Source organism: Malaya genurostris, chromosome 1 (assembly GCF_030247185.1).
Source record: "Malaya genurostris strain Urasoe2022 chromosome 1, Malgen_1.1, whole genome shotgun sequence".
Taxonomy (NCBI): Eukaryota; Metazoa; Arthropoda; class Insecta; order Diptera; family Culicidae; genus Malaya; species Malaya genurostris.
The window spans coordinates 21,689,637-21,708,537 of record NC_080570.1 but is presented as its reverse complement, the minus strand read 5'-3'; the positions used below and the strand labels follow the sequence as shown (position 1 = coordinate 21,708,537).

Below are 18,901 nucleotides of genomic sequence, written 5' to 3'. Positions count from 1 at the left end.
ACACAAGAAAACCACAAAAATACACCAAAAGTACACAAAAAATACCCAAAAAGTATACAAAAAATACACAAATAATGCACAAAAAGAATATAAAAAGTACACAAAAGGTACATAAAAAGTACACAAAGGTACACAAAAAGTACACAAAAAGTTTACAAAAAGTACACAAAAACTAAACAAAAAGAATATAAAAAGTACACAAAAAGGATACACCAACTACACAAAAGTACACAAGAAGTACACAAATAATACACACATAATACAAAAAAATACACAAAAAGAATATAAAAATTACACAAAAGGTACACAAAAAGAATATAAAAAGCACACAAAAAGAACACAAAATGTACGCAAAAAGTACACAAAATGGACACAAGAAGTATACAAATAATACACAAAAAGAATATAAAAAGTACACAAAAGTTACATAAAAGTACACAAAAGGTGCATAAAAAGTACACAAAAAGTTCACAAAAAGTGCACGAAAAGAACACAAAAAGTACACAAAAACTATAAAAAGTGCACAAAAAATACACAAAAGCTTCACAAAAAGTACACAAAAATATACACAAAAAGTACACAAGGTACAAAAAAAAATAAACAAGAAGTTCACAAGAAGTACACAAAAAGTACTCAAAAAACAAGAATTACGCAAAAAGTTTACAAGAAGTACACCAATAATACACAAAAAGAATATAAAAAGTACTCAAGAAGTACACAAAAAGTACACACATAATACACAAAAAGAACACAAGAAGTACACAAATAATACACAAAAAGAATTTAAAAAGTACACAAAAGGTACACAAAAAGAATATAAAAAGAACACAAAAAGTACACACGAAGGACACAACAACTACACAAAAGCACAAAAAAAGTACACGAATAATAAACAAAAAGAATATAAAAAGTACACAAAAAGAACACAAAAGGTACGCAAAAAGTACACAAAAAGGACACAACAAGTACACAAGAAGTACACAAATAATACACAAAAAGAGTATAAAAAGTACACAAAAGGCGCACAAAAAGAATATAAAAAGTACACAAAAAGTACACACATAATACACAAAAAGAATATAAAAAGCACACAAAAGGTACACTAAAAGTACAAAAAAAGTACACAAAAGGTAAACAAAAAGAATAAAAAATGTACTCAAAAAGTGCACAAAAAGTACACAAAAGGTACACAAAAAGTACACAAAAAGCTCACAAAAAGTAATAATCTTCCAAATTTGGCTTTCAAATGAGCCTAAGTTTATCGCATTTTTTCAGAGTCTTCTTCGATAAAATTCAGTCAATTAAAAACGTGCGGTTAGTCGTTAACGTCACTTATACCATTATATGTCTGGAATCAAAAGTGACAGCCATTTGATCTTAGCAGGCCCGTGCACAGGAATCATCCATGGGGGGGGGTTTCAAGGGGAGAGGGGGGTGTCCAAAAATGTAAAACGAATTCTGACAGGATCGTGCGCGGGGGGGGGGGGTTTCAAATTATATCAGTTTATCTATATATATATATATAAAAATGCAGAGATCATTCTTTGTAATCGCATCACGTAAGAACGGATGGACGGATTGAGATGCTTTTTTTTTGTTTGATCAGTTTTTACCCCCACCGGGTTCGTACATCAAAAAAATTAGGAAAACTTACCGGAAAAGTGGGAAAAACCAATAAAGTTATTTTGTATGGACAATGGAATTTTCCACTGAAAAAGTCGCTAATGATTGCTAGATCATCGATAGGTGTTTAGCGCACAAAGAGTTCCAACGAGTGTTTGGCCGTCGAAGAAAAGAATACTAGATCGTTGAAAAAATCGTTTGGCGCGCTACGAGTTGTTTTGTGTGAAGATTTCACATGCATACTTGATGTGATGTGATTCGTCATTACGTCGATGAATTGTGTTCAATGGAGTGAGATGAATAGTATTGGTCATTGCGGAAGCAAGAATCACAAATCAGAAATTTTTTAATGAATCAATGAAAAGATTGTGCTGTAGAAGCGCTAAGGTCAAACTAAGAGATTTTCCTTGCATTCTTCTTTCTAATGATTTAGATTAGACTAAGCGCACACAATAAGTGGTTATTAGATATCAATGTTCAATGATTACCATTATAAATTGAGACTGTTATTTCATGTTGCATATTCTGTGAAGAATGTTCAAACTGGTAAGATCAATATCAAATTACAATTTAAGCGTCGTCTCCAAGCAATCAAAAGTTCCACAGTACCTGAAAATATCTACTTTATTAGAGCTCTAAAGTTTGCATGGTACTTTTTGATAACTTGAACGTACAGAACAGATTCTGAGAAAAATTTCTCACTGCTTAAAAACTATACACACCGAATTATTTTTACGGATGTCGGTACAGTTTTACTGATTTTCAAACAGTTGAATATTCGGTAATCCGTTCAGTAAAAGTTTTATTTGCTGAATGATTGGTACAGTTCCACTGAACTTCGATCTGTCATAATTCTAATGACTTCTTCATCATTCAATACCGACGTTCGGCGAAATTTACAAATCAATTCTAAAAATATGTAATCGTCTTGACCCGTAAAGTATTACTGTTTTTTGGTAAATTGTATTAGAGATCTGGGGAAGGAAGGAGCAATTTAGTTTTCAAATATATTTCCATCCGATTAATTAATTTATTTGCGTGTGATGAATAAATTGAATTACATTTGCTCTCCAGAAATAATTTATTCAAATAAAATGATCAGATATCTCTCTGATGCAGTTCAGTAGAATATGGGATCACCCTTCATATTTTTAGAGTGCTGAAATAAAAAGTTGTAAAAGGCTAAATGAAAAATTCTAATAATAATTTTTCGAATATTGGTACAACTTTCACTGAGTTCGTCAAGAGAAATGATATTTCAGAGTTCACAGACCGTGTCAGTAAATAATAAATAACCGTAACTTTTACATAGGAGTTGGATAAATTTTACGTATCTTTCAGTAAAAATAATATTTTACAGATCGTTGCCGCAAAAATTATTACCGAACATAAAAATAGATTTTTTTTGTGTATAAGAAACTGCTTCAAAGTTTGTTCTGTCCATTTGAGTAATTCCATAAAACGGACTGTTCAGAATAGAATTCTGTGCATTTGTTCAATTTTCGCTTAACAGAAGTATTTCATATTTTCACATTAATCTTTGGTGATGTTTCTTCTTTTGGAGCTAAAGCGAGTGTGAGTCGAATTCCGTTGATTGTAGGTTAAGTAATCAGAAAAATAATGGAGAGAAACGTTGAGTCTTTTGACAATTCTTCTGACGAGACGAAGTTCGACGGGTCAGCTAGTAAATTGATAAAAAATTGATAAAAAAATATGAATTGTCAAGTTATTTGCACTTTAATATAATAAGTACTCCATTGTTCATGAAACTTAATTTTAAAAAAATTCTTCATGGGGGGGGTTAAAACCCCCAAACCCCCCCCCCCCCCCCTACGCACGGGCCTGGATCTTAGAGCTTGTTGTATAATTCAGGAACTTTGAAATTAGTGCAGACTTGTAAAAATCGACTAAGCCATCTCTGAGAAAATAAATTGGCAAACAAACAACGTGTTTTGTCGCTTATGTCACTTATATTATTATATCTCTTGAACCAGATGCGACAGCCATTTGAGCTTCAAACTTGATAAATGGTACAAAAGTAGCTTTCAAACGGACCTAAACTTGTTGAAATTGGTTCGGCCATCTCCGAGAAAATTGAGCGTTGAAAAACAACGCGTTTTGTCGGTTACGTCACTTATGCCATTCTATCTCCGGAACTGGAAGCGACAGCCACTTGGTCTTCGAACTTGATTCACAACTCAATAGTAGCTTCAAAACGCGCCTAAGCTTGTTAAAATCGGATAAATTCGCGAAGATTTCTGCTTGAAGCACGGTACTGCATTTACCCGGTCAATGAGATTGCCCTGATGTCATTTTACGACAGTAGATACCAACAACAGCACGACTCTCCAACAGAGAACCGACTTTCTTGTCAAAATATTAGACGGATGATCAAATAGTTGAATAAATCAAACAAATTTTTACTCACCGAAAAACACGTGGAACACATACAGAAGCTTCTTCTTGCGGAAATCCGAAATGGCGGCCATTGCTTGGAGAAGAATGTGTTTATTTACTGGTGACCAAAAGTTTCGAATAAACTCTGCTGTTTGGTTTGACGGTTCCGGCTGTAAATAAACATGAAGAAAACATGAAATTATGTCAACACCGCTCATTTTCGGTAGATAATCAACTAAAGTTCCTGGCAAATTTTGACTGTTGAATATTCAGCTTTCGATAAGGATATCTCAATATTTATTTTGTTCGCCTCACTGCACTTACAGCTACTCTTGCGAGTTTGGCATTTCTCATCGCAACTGACTCAACTCATCGCCGATCATGTCATGCTTCACAGCTGAATTCACAACATTGGAACCGAGATTGACTGAGAAAAGTTTTCCATTTCCCCTCCCCTCGGCTTCTGTTCCACGCGGGCCCGGAATTGAAATGTTGAGCAGAAAATGCAAAAATGCCGAAAACGATTATGATGCACTCTGCTGGTTCTTCTGCAAATATCATTTATTTTCAATGCTATCCGATATCCGGCACTGGCATCCGTGTTTCCATCCGTGTGCGTGGCATTCTAATCCACACTGGGAACAGTGTCTGCCCTTTTTTGTGACAAAAAAAAAATGTTTTGTTCGGGGAGGTTCAGTGGAAACAGGCAACCATTATTCAAATTTTTCCTACTTAATGCGACGATGCCTTTCGGCGAAGTCTACCGGATGCATGTCCCGGAAGGAACAAACGTTACTGAAAATGAAATCTCAGGAAAAAATGATCGAACAAATAGACAACTCGAATCTATTGGTTCCGGGAGATTGCAGCAGGGCGGGAATGGGAAGTCAGCAGAAGAACGATGGCAGATAATCGTGTCCATTTGTTCTCGTTGCAGTCTCACAATGCAGAAGAAGGAATTGCGAAAGGGGGAAGGACGAAATTCGATTCAACAGAACTTGTTCACAGGTGGTCCAAGTAGTTTGGCAACTGGAATCAGATTATCCATAGTTTTTGATTGTCTTCAGAGAGATTAGAGCAAAGGTACTGACTGTGATTGTGGTGTCTTTGGATGATGGAACAGACGAAGAACCAGTGTTCCGGTGAAAGTGGGCCGGCTTCAGATTAAATTACGACTATTATCTTCACTTTCTAAGCCAATAGGAAAAAATATTGGAATGGATGGGATGCTTGTTGCACTCGAATCAATCATACATTAGTAGGAGCAGAAGGGAAGACCTCAGCACAAACGACCAGCAATCGAATTATGCAAAGTACTTCAAAATCATCGTGACATTTCCGGTAATCGCACGGAATTTGAATTATTCGATTGTCACTTCCTTTTTCTGTCGGACAGGCATCATTGCAGGAACAATGATTCAGTACTTTGTACTCGCTTGAGGAGAACGATTGTTGATTTGATCACACAATTACTTCCTCAATACTATCATCCATTTCTGATGTGATTAGTAGAGCGAGTTCTTTCGTTGCTATCGTAACACGTAAACTTACAGCGATGATGGAAACATACACCGGACGAAAGGGTTGAGAACAGGCTTTCAGACACATACAAAATTATTGAGCTTTATCCTGATTCAAGTTTGCCGGTCTATCTCACGAAATAAGGTTGTCGTTGAAATGTTCTTTCAATAAGTCGATTGTTTCGGCCGCAGTAAGACAAGTGGCACCATCCTGTTGAAAGCACACTTCGTCTACATCCGTATCTTGAAGATTTGACTACAAAAACTAATTATTCGTGGTTCTGTATCGATTTCCATTGACGGTAACGCGTCGTTCTTTCTCATTTTTGAAAAAAAAAGGAACCGACATGCATCGGTAATTCTTGAACCGGGTGTGGATTATCTCCAAATATGGCAATTTTGCTTGTTCAACCAAAAATGCACCTCATCACTGAAGAGAATTTTGCGCTATAAACAGTTTTGATTTAGAACTGATTTTGAGAGTAAATTTCCAAGATTTGGAAGTATTGCTCTGGAATAACCCTATTCATGATAATTTGCCAACCAATACTGAGTAGAGGCGTCGCTTTACACTGTCAAAACAACTTTCAGACAATTGAGTAATCCCTAAAAATTCAAACTAATTACTACTTTGAGATCGATTTGCTGGTCCCAAAAAGAACTGATTAGGCTCGATGAATTGTCTAGTTTTTATTTAATTGTAGACGAATTTAGCATCAAATCGTATTCGCAGTTGGCAACACTCTTGTACTACTAGTGTTGTACTACTGATTTTCACAAAATCAATCAAATTGTTTCATTAGAATACCGAAAGAAATCCTTATCGAGTCCTACACTGGAAAAAATTGACTAAAAACGTTAAATTCAAAAATGGTGTTTTTGTAAATTTTTGCAAAAAAATATAGTCGAAAAATAATAAAAAAAGTTGTGCTAGTGATGTTCACAAAATTAGTCAAATTTTTTAGTTGCTGATTTGAAATTTTATGATTTTGAGAGTAAATTTCAAAAATTTGGAAGCGTTGTTCTGGAGTTAATCTACTCATTTCATTCATGATCTGCCAAACAATACTAAGTAGAGACGTCATTTTACACAGTCAAAACAATAGAGTAATGTCTATTGAAAACAAAACAAACCTCCTAACAAAATACCCGTTAGGTGGATTCAAACTAATTACTACTTTGAGATCGATTTGTTGGTCCCAAAAAGAACTGATTAGGGCCGAAAAATTGTCTATAATTTTTATTTCAATGTAGACGAATTTAGCGTCAAATCGTATTCGCAGTTGCCAACACTCTCTCATATTTGAATCAAACTTTCTGAACATACAGACTTTGTCATAGAAAGCCACTTTGCAAACTTTGAATTCCACAATTGATCAAGACTATCTTTTGAAAAGGGTCGAAAAATGACTGATCCTACAAAAAAATGTTGTACTACTGATTTTCACAAAATCAATGAATTTTTTTTCATAAAAATACTGAAAAAAATCATTATCGAGTCCTACACTGGAGAAAATCGACTTTAAAAATTTTGAATTCGATTTTTGGTAAATACAATCGAAAAATGTTTTTTTCAAAAAAATATAATCGAAAAATAACAAATCCTACAGCAAAAATGTTGTGCTAGTGATGTTCACAAAATTAGTCAAATTTTCGTGTATAAATACTGAAAAAATCCATATCGAGTCTCACACTGAAAAAAAAATTACGGCCGCTTTGCCCACTTGGTTTTTTCCAAAATTTATCTTTGAAAAGGGTCAAAATTTTTTTACCAATTTTTTTCTCAAATTGTAATTGTCAAAAAATGACTAATCCTACGAAAATGTGTTGTACTAGTGATTTTCACAAAATCAATCAATTTTTTTAATAAAAATACGAGAAAATTTTGTATCGAGTCCTACACTGAAAAAATTGACTTCAAAAATTTTGAATCGATTTTGAAAAATAAACCCATTTTTGATTTTGGTAAAATTTTGTCCAAAAATAGGTGATTTTGTTCCCTGCCAGCCCTTCTTATATTGCAAGATGGGCACTTTAAGGGAAAAAACCAGGCACTTTTTTTTCTAACAAAAACTATTTCTTATCCAAACTTTTTTCTAGTGTCTTTTCATCAAAAACTAAACTAAACTACAATTCATTATCATGCAACATCTGGAAGGGAAAATAATTACTTACCTACCTAATTCAAAAATGGTATTTTTGTAAATCGAAAGTTTTTTTTTGCTAAAAAATATAGTCGAAAAAATAACAAATACGACAAAAAAAATTTGTGCTGGTTATGTTCACAAATTTACGGCCACTTTGCATACCAAAACTTTTTAACCATTTTTTTCATATAATTATTGTCGAAAATGACTAATCCTACAAAATAAAGTGTTGTACTAGTGATTTCTCAAAATTAATCAAATTATAAAAAATATAAAAAAAATATTTAAAAAATCGAGTCTTACACTGAAAAAAAAATACTCTAAAAACTTAAAATTGATTTTCCAGAAAAAAACACATTTTTGATTTTAAATTTATACAGACTCTTTTTGAAAGGGCCAAATCTTTTTAACCAATTGTCTTTCAAATAGTTATTGTTAAAAAATTATTGATTCTACAAAAAAGTATTGTACTACTGATTTTTACAAAATCAATGAATTTTTTTCATAGAAATGCCGAGAAAAAATCCTTATCGAATTGACAAAACTGACTTAAAATATTTTGAATCGATTTTGAAAAGTAATCCCATTTTTGACTTTGATAAAATTTTGTCCCAAGATAGATAATTATGATCCCTGCCAACCGTTCATACATTGCACGATGCACACTTTTAGGAGAAAAAAAAACTAAAACACTGAAGCCATAATCTTCCCAGCAGACTGTTGTGCCTTTGGACAATTAGGACGTAGTTCACCGACTTGTAGTCAACGCTGATGATGATCGTTTCGTTTCCGGAGTGAAATCATGGATCCAAGTTTCATCCATTGTCACATACCGTTGCAAAAAAAAACTGAAAAGAACTTTCTCATGGTGAAATGGCATCGGTACTCTCTTTTGTTGCAGTGAGAGACAAAAATACTTCGTTTTTCTTCGTTTATTTTCGAATTTTTTTTCAAATAATACAGATGAAAAAAATGAATATGAAGCTGTTGGATCGGGTTCTTTCATTGAAAATTCGCAATAAGTGACATTGAAAAGTGCAATAAGTGACTTTCATTTTTAGTACTCTAACACTGAAGATAATACAGGAGAAGTTTGTTTTAGGATGCAAAATTTAATAGTTTTGACGTGAAAACGTCCTACTTTACTATACTATAGGATGCCGTTTCAAAATTCAACTCCAGAACTCTAGAACGGAATTCATGAATTGCATTATTGATCTGAATTCCAAACCCAAAAATTCTGAGCCTTTTTCAGATTACAAATTTGGCTCTCTTCCTGTTTCTAATTCTTGGTCCAGGATTTAGGTTCTAAAGTAAATAAATAAATGATGATTCAAAACTACTCAATAGTTGAAAACATGGAATGAATTCCACAAATCGGTTCATTACAGAACCTTTAAAATATGTCCTGAGCAGATTTCTGCTCCATAAAAATAACTAGAGCATTGTTCGTTGTAATGTTTACTTTAATTTGTTCCGCGTTATTTGATTGTATGATGAAATATTTTGGTCATCAAAAAGATACACTTAAGTATAGATGCACCATTACAATTCCATGTGGTGAATCCATGTTTCATCCATTGTCATATATCGTTGCAAAAAATATCTGATTTATTCTTTGTAATCATGGCCAAACACTGTTCTGAATCATCAAAAAGTTGTTGTTTTTGATTGACGCGATAACCACAATGAAAAGAGTTTTCTTATGGCGAATTGTGTAGGCTTCCTTTACGGTCTCAGCTATCTGAGGCAATTTCTATTTACAATCAGATATAACCCGTTTGTGGAACTTCAAACTAAGCAAACCGAGAACAAATGGAGATGAAGATCTTTTGGATATAGCAGAGTCCGGATAGCACGTTTGAAGTCATTGACTTACTTTACTATGGGGCGCCTTCCAAAATATACCCTTTGAGAGAGTGATAAGTTTTTAATCGTAAATATCTTTTGTTGTATCTAACGTATCAACATAATTTTTGCTACATGCCATCGGAAATATGATCAACAATTTATGGTAACATTTTTAGTTGCATGACATAGTCACAAATAATTGAAAAATTAAAGTTTTCTGAAATGTTTGATAACAACGAGTATGAAAGAATGACGCCTTTCTAGTACCTGAGTAGGTATAAAAGATTAACACTTGATATATTTCGTTCATTCTAGCCTGCGTAGTTGACTGAACAGGAAGTGAAGGTTGTGAGCGATGCGGACAGGTCAAGTGGAGAAATTCGGTCGAAATGTACTGGTATGGCAAGCAATATGTTCCTGTGGCTTGAAGTCAACCATTTTTTAAACTACCGGAATTATATGAACATGAACTTAGCGAGGCACCCCTGACCGATGATAACGCAAATAGGTGAATAATTTGTTGCTAATTTGTTGCTAATTAGTTACGGTAATTTTGAATTTGTTGCTCAATTTTTTTTAAATTTTTTTGAGTACTTCGCTAAGTTCATATGAAGTTAGCGAAGCCCCACTCCCATATATGCTTCAAAACAAATCGAAGCCCAGTGAATAATTTGTTGCTAATTAGTTACGGTAATTTTGAATTTGTTGCTCAATTTTTTTTAATTTTTTTGAGTACTTCGCTAAGTTCATATGAAGTTAGCGAAGCCCCACTCCCATATATGCTTCAAAACAAATCGAAGCCCAGTGAATAATTTGTTGCTAATTAGTTAAGTGTGTTCAATATTGTACACCGTCACTTAAAATATTTTCGGATCCAACAAGCATTTATATCGTAATTTAGAGTGCGTACTAGTAGAATTTGTGTGTCATGTTAGTTGGTGGCCGTACGAACCGACTTTGATTATACCGGTTCTCGGGTTCCGGTGCCGGAAGTGCATATAATAGTGAACCGACTTCGTTTTCTTAAGGATGACTTAGGCAATCAAAGCACTGTTTTATTCTGTATGTTATGCACAAACAATCTCTTGGTTTCTTTCAAAAATCGAAGAGAAAAATTTTGAATTGAATACCACAATATTATATGTACATGAGAAAGGCATCATTACACCACTAGGTGGATTAAAACAGATTTTTTTTAAAGATTGTTTGATGTAGAGATTGACCGGACTGATGAAGTACTAAATCATTGAATACTAATTAAAATACCAGGGCTTGGTTGTGGTGTGTAAATAATTAGATCGCCTCGCGACAAAAGAATCTTTAAATTTGGCAAATTAATTAATCCAAACCTTCGTTTATCTTGCAAATTAGTGTGAAAGAAATCGTTTTATTCCTAAATACAAGCAAATTAATGAATATATTAAACAAAAGCCTTAGTTGAAACAACTAAATTTAGGTTGATTTAGTTTATCTAAAAAGTTAGTCAATTTTATCTATACCTCGTTCATTTGAAACTATTTTTGCCTTTCTCTTATAGAAAGGTTATGCAATAACTGTGAAAACCGACTTTTGAACCGTGGCCCGGAGGGTCGAGTGTCATGTACCATTCGACTCAGTTCGTCGTGATCACAAAATGTCTGTGTGTAGGTGTGTGTGTGTGTGTGTGTGTGTGTGTGTGTGTGTGTGTGTGTGTGTGTGTGTGTGTGTGTGTGTGTGTGTGTGTGTGTGTGTGTGTGTGTGTGTGTGTGTGTGTGTGTGTGTGTGTGTGTGTGTGTGTGTGTGTGTGTGACAAATAGTCTCACTCAATTTTCTCAAAGATGGCTGAATCGATTTTCACAAACTTAGATTTAAATGAAAGGTCCTATAGCCTAATACAATTTTCCTGAGTTTTTTTTTTGGATCTCACTTCCGGTTCCAGAATTACAAGGAAATATGTGAAAATTTATGAAAAAAATTGCAATCAATTTTCTCGGACACTTCTTGACCAATTTTCACAAACTAAGAAGTAAATAAAAGGTCTTGAAATTCTTTAAAAAGTCCCCGAAAAGTTGATCCAGATCCGACTTCCGGTTCCGGTATTACAGTGCAACTGGTGAAAATTTTCAATTTCATGGGTATTTTTTCACAAGCGATGGCGAAACGAGGTGCACATTTTTATAAAACTTACTGCTAAATTCATCTAGTTGACGGATCTTATTAGTTAGTGATTATATAAAACTACTTTGGGACTACTAGTCCCCGGTTTCCCCTTCCGAAAGCACCGGTAATAGTGAAGAAAATCTTCAAAAACGGAACTCCCGTCGATTTCTCAGCAACGGTTAAGCCGTTTTTCACGATTCATGATTCAAATCAAAGCTCTAATTGTCTTTAAATATACTGTGCCATTTCATCCTGATCTGACTTCCGGTTCCGAAATTATAGGGCGATAAGTGTCAAAACATTCAAATTCAAAATGATGATGCAGGGGAACGGGTATAGCGTGATGGGTAAGTCGATACCTTTCACGCTGCCCACCTGGGGTCGATTCCCAACCCTGCACATAGGGTCAGAAAACTTTTCTGGTCCGAAGAGGTGAATGACAGCAATGTTAAAACCTCTATAATCGAAAAAATGACGATGCAAAACTGGTACGCGACGGTACGTGCGGCTTTGCTCCATTCACAGCGTGCTTTGTTCAATTTCGTATAGCGTGCAGGGTTGCCATATTAAAATTTATATTTTCCAGGTGAAAAATATGTAAATTTTTAATCCTTTTATTCAATTTGTACCTATTTCCTAGTGTTATTACAAGATCATGATAAAGATGCTTTTCAATAAAAGTGCACTTATTGCCTTTCTCATAAAGAAAGTTTATACAATCACTTGAAAAATTCGACACAGTTCATCGAGCTGAGCAATGTATGTGGGTGTGTGGGTATGTGTCAAATAATGTCACTCATAAAAAAAAATCTCGTAGCCCTGTAGGTTGCTATTGAGTTTCACACCGTCATTTAGAGCGTCGAAGGGTAAAATTCTTCTAGATTTGGCTTTAAACTGATTCAATTTGTAGGCTATATTAGTTACTTACTAAACGAACCGACTTTGGTTATACTGGTTCCAAGTTCCTGGTTCCAGAAGTACCAGAAGTAGTAGTCAAAAAGTTTAAAACGAGACTCACTCAATTTTCACAGAGATAATTTGATCGATTTCCACGAACAGGCTCCAATAAAAGTTCCTACAGCCTTATAGGTTGCTGTTTAATTTCATCCGGGTCCGATTCTGGTTCCAGATCTATACGATAAAGTGTGTTTAATCATTTAGTGCGACGATGCAAAATAAAGAAAAATTCTTATCAACTTGACATAACTGTTTACAATTTGAAAAGGTTGTGTTAGTTTATACCCAAAGAAAGTTTCTAATTTTATTCAAGATTGGAAAAAAAATATCTTCACAAAATCTTCTGGTGATATTGTTGAAAATATTAGTAATATTAGAAAGGCATCATTACACCACTAGGTGGATGAAAACTATTTTTTCAAATTGAATTGTGTACTGTGAAATCGTTTGCCAAGAAATAGACAGAAACGCACAAGTAAAATATTTGTTCTTTTTATCAAAATATTGATTGAAATAGACTAATCCACTGAGAAATATTTTTTGTCATGTTTTGTAGTATCTTCAAGCAGCAATATTTGCTAGATCAAAGCAGATTTTCTTTTGTCGTTCAGTCCGTCAGTTTTCTTTTGATCAGAATAATGGGCCTCCATGAAAAAAACGGATGAAACTGACATGAAGACAAAACGCAACACTGAATAGTCACCACACACGCTCAGTTCAGTTAATCGTTCAGTTTTTCATTCCGTCCAAGGTTCATTTCGACTGTCCGGGAAACTGAAGGTGTATGTGCCGTTTATGGATTTAGGAATGTCGATCGAGTAATCGATTAATAATCCAGATACTCGAATAATATTAAATCGATTAGATTGAAACTAATATCGATTATTAAACTAGTCGAATGATTCGATTCGAATTCGATAATAATAATTGAATAAATTATCGAGTATTGGATAATTAATCGGGTATTCGATTATTATTTAATCGATCAATTTGAAAATTTTGCTCAATTCAAAAACTAATCGAGCAATTCGCAAATTCCGGACACCCGACTGTGCTCAACTTCACACTCAATACGTACACAATACAACATTCAAATATCTTCAGACAAAGTCTGTAAATCCGAAAAAAAAACTTCTGTGGACTTTCATTTCTCTATAAAGTATAAAAAACAAAACTGACTTAGCGAGTAAAAAAATGTTAATTTTGATAACAGTCTGCAGAAAAAATCGATTTTCCATGCGTCAAAGAGTTGAGAGAATGTTATTGAAGATTCGGCAGAAAGTCTGGAAATTTTCAAACATAATTCCACTTCTTTACTAAACAGAGACCAAGGAAATAGGTCTTCCTGGCTCTTTAAGTTACTACCTACACACAGGGGACAGACAAACATAGAAAACACTTAATCTCTCCCTACCCTAAAACAAATTAGATAATTTTTCGAGGTGTTTATACCTGTTGTAGGAATCTACCTACTTCCGTTTCATATAAAAGGAACAACATTGCAGCATTCTTTCAATAACTAAACAAAACTATCACACTGAAGAAGAATATAAATTGTATTCGAAATGTGCATATGTGAAGTGACGTTTATTATACAAGATTTATAGTGTCGTGAGATACATAGTAAATTTGTATAGTGACGTGATATACTTATAACAGAATTAAATGGTAATATTTAAAAATTTATCCTTGTAAAATCATTCTGTTCAAACACTCAAACGAAAAGTTAAAGATATATTCAAAAAACCTTTTACAAATTTTTATTTCAGCACTCTAAAAATATGAAGGGTGATCCCATATTCTACTGAATTGCATCCGAAAGATATCTGATCATTTTATTTGAATAAATTATTTCTGGAGAGCAAATGTAATTCAATTCATTCATCACACGCAAATAAATTAATTAATCGGATGGAAATATATTTTGAAAACTAAATTGCTCCTTCCTTTCCCAGATCTCTAATACAATTTACCAAAATACAGTAATACTTTACGGGTCAAGACGTTTACATATTTTTAGAATTGTGAAGTCATTAGAATTATGACAGATCGAAATTCAGTGGAACTGTACCGATCATTCAGCAAATAAAACTTTTACTGAACGGATTACCGAATATTCAGCTGTTTGAAAGTCAGTAAAACTGTACCGACATCCGTAAAAATAATTCGGTGTGTACAGCTTTTAAGCAGTGAGAAATTATTCTCAGAATCTGTTCTGTACGTTCAAGTTATCAAAAAGTACTGCAAGCTCCCCGGCCGAGCGGTGGCGGAAGAGGAATAACGAAGAGGATGTTTCTTTCAGTTCTATACGGAGTAATACTCTTCAATTCGGTTTCTCCATGTACTTGAGTTTAATATCACGAATTTCACCTTTTTTCTGAGTTTCAAATCTTTTTGTGATTTTCACACATTTACACCATTCCACACCGACTTTACATTAGAATTGGAACCTTTTAACTTTCACCGTAAATTCTGTGCAGTTATGCTACAACCATAGTATGTTGAGTTATTTCTTTAATTTGACTCGTAGTTCTATTGCATACTCCACTAGTTTGTAAATCTATTCACAACACTTCATGGTGAACTCGTCGGATATATGTCTCCACATTTACTTGTTTACATTAATAAAAGAAGTTATTCTTCAACACGTACTTTTGTGTCATATATTATCAACACTACCCTAACACGAACAATGGCTGTGTCTAACTATTTTTCTTTTGCATGTGACTATCAAACCTGCACATGAAACTGTTAAATCTTCACTCATTACAGCAATCTTTCACTCAATTCTTTAGATGCCTTTCGAAATCTAATATATATCCCATTATAAACAATATTTCTTACTTGATTTTGAGGTCACTTGATACTCAAACCTCACCTATGCACGCACATTCCTACGGTTACTGTATTACACTCCGAACTGAACTAACCCGAATACTCGAAGCAAAAACTACTTAATCTGTCTACGGGTCGACTCCCGAGACTCGCGCCTAGCTACCGCACTCTGTAAAACTGAACTACTCCCTAACTCTTCCCAACTAGGGGTTTTTAAGCTCCTAACATTTTCTTTCGGGTGAAGCCCGAAGATTTTAGTACAAGCCGAGCTTGTGATTTCAAGTAGGAAGTTCATCCGACTTTCTCCCGAAGTTCTACCGAAAGTCGAGACCACTGTCGCTAGGCCAGAGGCAGTGTCCGTAAAAAAATATAACTTTGTTTTTACAACATTGCCGCGCTGACTAATGCCCGGAACTGTCTATGGTTTTATAACAAAATTTCTTAAACATCGTGGCGATGACTAATGCTCGCAAATGTGCACGCTTTAATAACAAATTTTATACTTGAAGGTTGCAGCTACGCTGATATGAGAGTTTCCTTCACAATTTCCTACTTTTTCTACAATACTAGCAAATTCAAAGGAAAATTTGCCAAGGGCGCTGCATGCCCCCTTACTTACTGAGCTTGATGTTACCCGAAGGGTAGACATCAAGTTGAATGCGTTGGCTTTTAACATTGAGGTTTGTAGCTGGATCACAAATTTCCGTAATTATAATTACTATTGCCGGACTTCTTTACATATGTCTTTTTCTTTTTTCATTTTGGCTATACGCAAATTAAATTCCCTATCCTTACGGTGGTCCGCGTGTGTGTGTGTTCTCCTCTGACGCCATTCTGTTCCATGGTATGCTTCTATTGTTGCTTTATTTGTGGGAGTGATCGAACGGTTGCTAGTCTCGGACTCTGGGTTCCGTGTCGTTCTCGTTCCTAATAGCTCGTTCTTCTGTGTTGGTGAGACGTAGTAGGGCTTCTCATTGCTTATGAACTCGCTTCATTGGGCACAGTTGAAAATTGACCGTTGACTCCTTTGCATTTTGGACATCATTGGGATTACTGTCAGTAGTAATATTGGTATTCTGTATTGTTGCTTCTCATCCTGGCTTCTCGTTTGGTACAATGTGTTGAGGCTCCTAGCAACTTTTATGCATTGCATTTGATTTCGTGGTTATCTTCTTCGTAGTGTATTTTTAAACAACCAACTGTTTAATTTTTTTCACGTATTAATAAGCTTTGATTTTCCAATAATTGGTTATGGTATTCAGCTGAGCTTTGACGATGCTCACTGAATAAATTATAGGGTAGCAGTTTGTAACGCTGTTGCATACCCGCGCAAGTCATCTTTAACTGTGTTGACTGCATTTACTTCCTTCTTGTTTGGTTATCAGTTGTACCTGTTGATGTAGCCATTTGTAGCATTGCCATTATTTCGATTTGTTATCACGTCTTCCATATAAAACTTTTTCGTAATTTTTCTGCCTCGATTTTTTTTTCCAACTCGTAATTGCCTCGATTTTTAACTCTGCTGTTCTTCCTTCTGACATCTTGGTGATTCCCCGGTTCCCTTTATCTTCAACTTGCCACCGCATCCGATCACACCCTCTCGTTCTCTTAGGTAGCTTGGCTAAGCTACTGACATCCTTCTTTCTGCGACGACTATTTTCGGGCACACACACAGTTCGGGACTCCAAAAAAAAACTTTTATTCATTTTGTATGATTCTGTGCCTTTAGTGTAATCATTTTTCTATTCGATGATTGTTATTATCATTATTATTTTTATATACGCATTACGTGATCTATTGTCTATTCTATGATTGTTATTATTTGTATATATATATTTTTTTTTCATAATCGCATTGTGCTTCGTATTTTTTTCGTTTTTGCGTATTTTAGAGCTCTAATAAAGTGGATATTTTCAGGTACTGTGGAACTTTTAATTGCTTGGAGACGACGCTTAAATTGTAATTTGATATTGATCTTACCAGTTTGAACATTCTTCACAGAATATGCAACATGAAATAACAGTCTCAATTCATTATGGTAATCATCTTGAACATTGATATCTAAAAACCACTTACTGTGTGCGCTTAGTCTAATCTAATCATTAGAAAGAAAAATGCAAGGAAAATCTCTTAGTTTGACCTTAGCGCTTCTACAGCACAATCTTTTTATTGATTCATTAAAAAAAATTCTGATTTGTTAATCTTGCCATTCTCCATTCCCATCTCCATTGAACACAATTCAAATTTTGTTAGTTACGGTAATTTTGAATTTGTTGCACAAACTTTATTCGCGGGAGAAGAATAGTTCATATGAACTTAGAGAAGTACTCAAAAAATAATACAAATTGAGCAACGAATTCAAAATTACCGTAACTAATTAGCAACAAATTATTCACTGGGTTTCGATTTGTTTTGAAGCATATTTGGGAGGGGAGTTTCGCTAACTTCATATGAACTTAGCGAAGTACTCAAAAAAATAAGAAAAAAATTGAGAAACAAATTCAAAATTACCGTAACTAATTAGCAACAAATTAGCAACAAATTATTCACTGGACTTTGATTTGTTTTGAAGCATATATGGGAGTGAGGCTTCGCTAACTTCATATGAACTTAGCGAAGTACTCAAAAAAATTAAAAAAAAATTGAGCAACCAATTCAAAATTACCGTAACTAATTAGCAACAAATTAGCAACAAATTATTCACTGGGCTTCGATTTGTTTTGAAGCATATATGGGAGTGGGGCTTCGCTAACTTCATATGAACTTAGCGAAGTACTCAAAAAAATTTTTAAAAAAATTGAGCAACAAATTCAAAATTACCGTAACTAATTAGCAACAAATTAGCAACAAATTATTCACTGGGCTTCGATTTGTTTTGAAGCATATATGGGAGTGGGGCTTCGCTAACTTCATATGAACTTAGCGAAGTACTCAAAAAAATTTAAAAAAAATTGAGCAACAAATTCAAAAATACCGTAACTAATTAGCAACAAATTAGCAACAAATTATTCACTGGGCTTCGATTTGTTTTGAAGCATATATGGGAGTGGGGCTTCGCTAACTTCATATGAACTTAGCGAAGTACTCAAAAAAATTTAAAAAAAATTGAGCAACAAATTCAAAATTACCGTAACTAATTAGCAACAAATTAGCAACAAATTATTCACCTATTTGCGTTATCATCGGTGAGGGGTGCTTCGCTAAGTTCATGCTCATCGGAATTATACATGCATATCGATCTAAGTGTCTCCAGAAAAGATTGCTGCGTTTAAATAAGAAGCATAGTACACCTCCACTGTTTTGGCCGGATTTAGCGTCGGCTCACTATGCCAAAACCACTCTCAATTGGCTTGTGGAAAAGGGTAAAAATTTCGTTGAGAAAAATATCAATCCACTAAATTGCCCTCGGCTTCGACCGATCGAACGTTACTG

At 34.4% G+C, this 18,901-nt stretch overlaps 1 protein-coding gene across 1 annotated transcript in view; it reads right to left on the bottom strand.

Moving 5' to 3' along the window:
• The window catches only part of LOC131434586 (calexcitin-1-like), a 109,559-nt gene that overhangs the window by 33,041 nt on the left and 57,617 nt on the right, over window positions 1-18,901 (bottom strand). Inside the window, exon 2 of the mRNA XM_058601434.1 lies at window positions 4,052-4,190. Within this exon, the coding sequence (XP_058457417.1) occupies window positions 4,052-4,112 (61 nt within the window). The 5' untranslated portion in view covers window positions 4,113-4,190. The remainder of the gene's footprint in view (window positions 1-4,051; window positions 4,191-18,901) is intronic.